General features: G+C 53.1%; 1 protein-coding gene across 2 annotated transcripts; it reads left to right on the top strand.

Annotated features, from left to right (window-relative positions):
- The first annotated feature begins 1,305 nt into the window (after positions 1–1,305).
- Positions 1,306–5,598, top strand: Dlx5 (distal-less homeobox 5). Of its 2 annotated transcripts, none has more exons than XM_087656135.1 (3): positions 1,306–1,856; positions 3,761–3,863; positions 4,919–5,598. In XM_087656135.1, exons 1-2 carry the CDS (start codon positions 1,502–1,504, stop codon positions 3,844–3,846), a joined length of 441 nt encoding a protein of 146 aa, XP_087512261.1. In that variant the 5' UTR covers positions 1,306–1,501; the 3' UTR covers positions 3,847–3,863; positions 4,919–5,598.

Here is a 5,598-nt window from a genome sequence, read left to right as displayed (position 1 = left end):
CATGAGTGAGGATTATGGCACATCCCTAAGCCCCCCACTCAATCGTAACTAGAGGAAAAGTACATGATGGCAAAATAATCTTCTTTTGGTGGCCTGTGCCCAATGTAGGAATCTTGAGCCCTGCTCCCTTTGTACATAAACTAAGATGTTGAGTAGGCAGGAAATAAGAGGGGGCGGTGCTACAGAACCCAAACTAGGGGACTGAGAGGCGCTTGGAGTGTAGGTAATGGCCCCAGTAGAGGCCCATCAGTGAACAAAACCCCACCTCCCAGGTGGACTTGGTTCTCTGCCTACTCTGTTTTCTTCATATCCCATCGGGTCTGGAGGCACACTAGAGTTCACACACCCGAATCAATTCACTTTTGCCAGAGTCTGGCTACTGAACCGAGACACAAGCCATTCTAGAAGCTTCCAAGTAGATGAGGATAGTGAACAAAATTAGGGACCGCTCCTTCAGGAAAGCAAACTAAGAGTCTAGGCAATGACAAAGTATTCAGGAATAAGACCTTGATTTTTTAGCACTCCCTGTAAAGACTTCAGTTACCACTGACAGCTAAATGGACATCTAGACTCTTGAACATCTCTGTGGAGTCTTGAGAAATAGGCTTCTGCAAAACGGCTGGCTGCACACCCATCTGTTTTCCAATTTACAAATTTTCAACACAAATTAGTTGCAACTTGCATCCCAACATCCCACTAATACAATGCTCTTCTCCATTTGTTCTCACCGCCATCTAATACTGCTCCTCCCCCCCCCCCCTCCGCACACGTTCCCACAGCAGTGTTCTCTTCTACAGTCTCGGTAGGAGGAGGGGGATAGGACAGGTAGGTGTGCTGAAAGAAAAGAGCATCATGGGCTGCATCCTCTAAGCGTGTACTTCTGAGACTGCTGATTGGAACACGTTGTCTTCAAACAGCACAGAGCTGGGCCCTGGAACTGCTTGATTTGTAGCAGCTATTCACTAAAAACAGATCGACTGAGACCCTGCCTCCCCCAACAGGCAACAACACGTACAGTCTCTCTCTCTCTCTCTCTCTCTCTCTCTCTCTCTCTCTCTCTCTCTCTCTCTCTCTCTCTCTCTCACACACACACACACACACACACACACACACACACACACACACACACTCCTTGTACGCCCCCCCCCTCTCTCTTTTTTAAGCAATGCTTTGTTGTGCTAAAACTAGTTGAACGAGTTAGGGTGTTGCTCTGCTCCCGAGGCCCTGGCCAATGGAACCCGATCCACCCCGCTGTGCGTAAGCGCGCAATTAAGGATTTAACCAAGGCTGTGCTGCGCCTCAGCCAACAGTCAGCCTGCGGGAGACAGAGCCTCCACGACTCCCAGCCTCCTCCTCCCCGCCGCCGCCGCCACCGCCGCCGCCTCCTCTTCCTCCTCCTCCTCCCTCGCTCCCACAGCCATGTCTGCTTAGACCAGAGCAGCTCCACAGCCAATTCTGGCAGCAGCGGCCGCCTCAATAGGACAGCCACCGCCCGGGAGCTATGACAGGAGTGTTTGACAGAAGAGTCCCAAGCATCCGATCCGGCGACTTCCAAGCTCCGTTCCCGACGTCCGCCGCCATGCACCACCCGTCTCAGGAATCGCCAACTTTGCCGGAGTCCTCGGCCACCGATTCTGACTACTACAGTCCCGCGGGGGCCGCCCCTCATGGCTACTGCTCTCCTACCTCTGCTTCTTACCGCAAAGCGCTCAACCCATACCAGTACCAGTATCACAGCGTGAACGGCTCCGCAGCCGGCTACCCGGCCAAGGCTTATGCGGACTACGGCTACGCCAGCCCCTACCACCAGTACGGAGGCGCCTACAACCGAGTCCCGAGTGCCACCAGCCAGCCAGGTAGGCGTGCGGGGGCGGGAGGCAGGTACCCAAGGCATCGGTAACCCCGCGGGCCCGAAGTTGGGTAGTATATGAGGACCACGCTGTCCTCATCCATAGAAGGGGGCTTGGCAGAAGGGAATGGGGGCCTGGGACTGCTAACAAAACAGCATCTCACACAGGCACTTGCGGGGGACCGGGGGGGGGGGCGTTCAGTGGAGGAACCTCCAAGAGGTTTAATCCGGTATTTTCCCTCTGGCGCCCCTCGGGGGTCCCTCCTTAGCTGGATTCCAGGCTAGCCAAGCCAGAAAGTCAGCTTGGCTGGAAAGAGGCTAGGGATTGGGGGGAAAGAAAGAATCAGGCAGCCCCAGTGGTGTTTGTGTAATAAAAGGAAAGTTAGTTGGAATTCTGGGTGAGCATGCTGAGTTGGTGAGATCCAGTCTGGATTTGCCTGCGGAGCGCCCCGAGGCCTCGCCGGGAGGGTGCCGGCAGCACACCGGGTGGCCTGAGGGCCAGAGGGCCAGAGGGCTGCAACCTGACGGAGAGAAGCGAGCAGGGAACTTTGCGGTTTATACAAGGCATTTCCAAATACAAAAAGCCATTTAAAATAGCGGAGGGTTGTAGAGAGTTCACGTTGTTAGAGGGATTCCACCCCCCTCGCGCGCTCTCTCCATAAGAGCCTAGAATTTGTCTGCCTCCTTCTTCTCCACATCCTCCCTTTTCCTGTCCATCTTGAAACTTCCTCAGAGAATTACAGTGAGGTAGAGAACTTGGGCGCTAAATGAGAGGAGCGAAGTCTCAGGGAAGAAGTTTTACTAGTTGATTTTGATCTCCCCTCACCAACACATTAATAAGGCTGCTAATATTAGCATCCCTACTCCAGTAGAGTGGAGACCACAGCCCTCCCTCCTTCTCCACCCTTCCTTTGGCAGCAGCTTCACACAGCGACTCTTCCACTCCATCCAGGACTGAAGGGGGAAGGGGCCAGGAGGTCTAGGGGCACATTAGCAAAACACAGATTCACGGGACCCCAGCGGGGTACATTTATAACAGTGAGAATTCTTCCCAGCTGCCCTCCCCTTTAGTACGAAAAATAATCTTACTACAGATTTCTTTTCAATACATTGTTGATTGAAGTTTGAGTCTGCTCCTCTTGCTGTCTCTGTATTTGTGCATGAGGGGAGGATTTTTTTTTTTTTTTTTTGGTCAAGAACATATTAAGTCTATTTGTGAAAGAAACCAGACACATCTGTGCCCTCTCAGATCTGCAGTGAGATTATGGGGACTACATAATCGGCTCTCTGTCTGCCGAAGCCCCGACCGACCTCTTGCCGCTGTAGTGAAGGAACATAGTTTGCTTGTCGGTCTTTGAACTCTGGAGACCTTGGCTAGCGTCTTCCCTGCCCAAGCGTCTAGCCTCTGCGGGCTACCCAACAGACGCCGACAGAAGCGGGGTCATGGCCCAGGGGCCTCCTCGCTTGACACCCTGGGAGTGGAGTGGCTACTCGCGTCCCAGAAACGCACAAGGTGAATACAGGAAGGGAAAAAGTAATGAGAGAAGCAAGCAGCTCAAACGAGTTCCATCCCTAAAGCGACGAACCTGATGTGTCCTATGTGTCCCACGCTCTCAGTGGCTATTAAACGGAGACTCGCCAACTCCTCTATGTAGGATTTGAGGAAAGGACAGATTTCACTGGGGTTTGAAAAGCCAAGGTTGTGATATTGGGGAAGAGAAAGATGACTACATATTTCAAAACAAAGAAAACCTCGGTGATCTGAGTGCCTATGCAAAAGAGCCATTGTCTGCTCGGAAGCGCTAACCTAGTCTGTTTTGATTATTTAGAGAAAGAAGTGGCCGAGCCAGAGGTGAGGATGGTGAATGGTAAACCAAAGAAAGTTCGTAAACCCAGGACTATTTATTCCAGCTTTCAGCTGGCCGCTTTACAGAGAAGGTTTCAGAAGACTCAGTACCTCGCCCTGCCAGAACGCGCGGAGTTGGCCGCCTCTCTAGGACTGACGCAAACACAGGTAAATCCGGCCGCCGCCGGGTACCGGCCCCGCCTCGCCTGCAAGCTCGGCTGGGCTGCATGGTTTGGTCCCGACCGGCTGGAGCCCATTCTCTAGCACTTTGCAGGAATTTACAGATAGAAAGACAACAACCATTGCATCTTTCCCTCCATGAGCCAGGCCCACGTGGCGGTGGGCACGGGATTCGTCGTTTGTCCCGAGTTGCTGCTCCTCCCCGCCCCGTCCCCCCACCCCCACCCGGGTTTAGCCACCAAGGAAGGGCTGAGGACCCAGGTTCCATAGTGCAAACAAGAGAAGGGGTATTGGGGTGGGGGGAACCGTCTCGCATTCTTGAGAAATGTCTGGATCTTTTCACAATGAGAAGCTCGCCAGGTACTATTGGCCTGTTGATGGGTCTCCAGCCACGCAAAGGCCTGAATCGTGGTGTCCCGGTTTGTCCTATCCCTGAGGCAGCTGGAAGTCGCAGCAACCTGAAGGTCGCGAGGTGGGGGGCGCTGTTGTACGGGGAAACCCTCCTGGATTGTCCCCTTTCTTTTCTCTCCCACTCCAGCCCGCTGGGGCCTAGAGTTAGGAATGTTCAAGTCGCCGCCCAGAGCTTCAGGCAGAGTCTGGCCTCCTGGTGCTGAGGGGACTGAAGGGAGTCAGTCCGGCATGAGATTGGGAGATCGCTCTTTTCCCTTGGCACAGTAAACCCACAGTCTGGCCCACACCCTCCCCCCCCCCCCGGGCACTCTAGCCTTCGAGCAGGAGAGGTATCCTCCCAGTGCACTGGTGCACAGGCCCACACTGCGACCGGGTCTAGAGAAAATAAAAGATAAAGCCTTGGGGTCGCACTCTTGCTGAAGCTGGCGCCTGCTGAGCTGGACAGGGCTCCCTCTGTGGGTCCCTCTTATTGCATAGCCTGCAACTACAACGTTGCTCCAGGCGATAGGCAGCTCGCTGCTGGTAGTTATCAGGGCAGGACGAGAGCCAGAAGAGTCTTCATTCGTCGCTCAGGGAAAGGCGCGGGCAACCTCTGAGTGTCCCGGTAACGTGTGCCTTTGTTCCCCACCCAGGTGAAAATCTGGTTTCAGAACAAAAGATCCAAGATCAAGAAGATCATGAAAAACGGGGAGATGCCCCCGGAGCACAGTCCCAGCTCCAGCGACCCTATGGCGTGTAACTCGCCACAGTCACCAGCGGTGTGGGAGCCCCAGGGCTCATCCCGCTCTCTCAGCCACCACCCTCATGCCCACCCTACGACCTCCAACCAGTCCCCCGCGTCCAGCTACCTGGAGAACTCGGCTTCCTGGTACCCAAGTGCAGCCAGCTCAATCAATTCCCACCTGCCACCGCCTGGCTCCCTGCAGCACCCGCTGGCACTGGCCTCCGGGACGCTTTATTAGATGGGCTACTCTCTCTTGCTCAGTTTTGGGACTACAGTGTTTTGCTGTTTTAGAAATCAGAAAGAAAGGAATTCATACGGGGATGTTTGAACAATGGAAACAAAGATTCATGTGTAAAGCTTTTTTTTTGCATGTAAGTTATTGCATTTCAAAGGACCCCGCCCCTTTTTTTACGAAAAGAACCCTTTTTTGCGCAACTGTGGACACTATCAATGGTGCCTTGAAATCTATGACCTCAACTTTTCAAAAAGACTTTTTTCAATGTTATTTTAACCGTGTAAATAAGTGTAGATAGAGGAATTAAACTGTATATTCTGGATAAATAAAATTATTTCGACCATGAAAACTGC

This window comes from Rattus norvegicus, chromosome 4 (genome assembly GCF_021556685.1).
Source record: "Rattus norvegicus strain SHRSP/BbbUtx chromosome 4, alternate assembly SHRSP_T2T, whole genome shotgun sequence".
Lineage (NCBI taxonomy): Eukaryota > Metazoa > Chordata > Mammalia > Rodentia > Muridae > Rattus > Rattus norvegicus.
The sequence above is the reverse complement of the archived record's forward strand: the minus strand, read 5'-3'. Positions and strand labels throughout refer to the sequence as shown.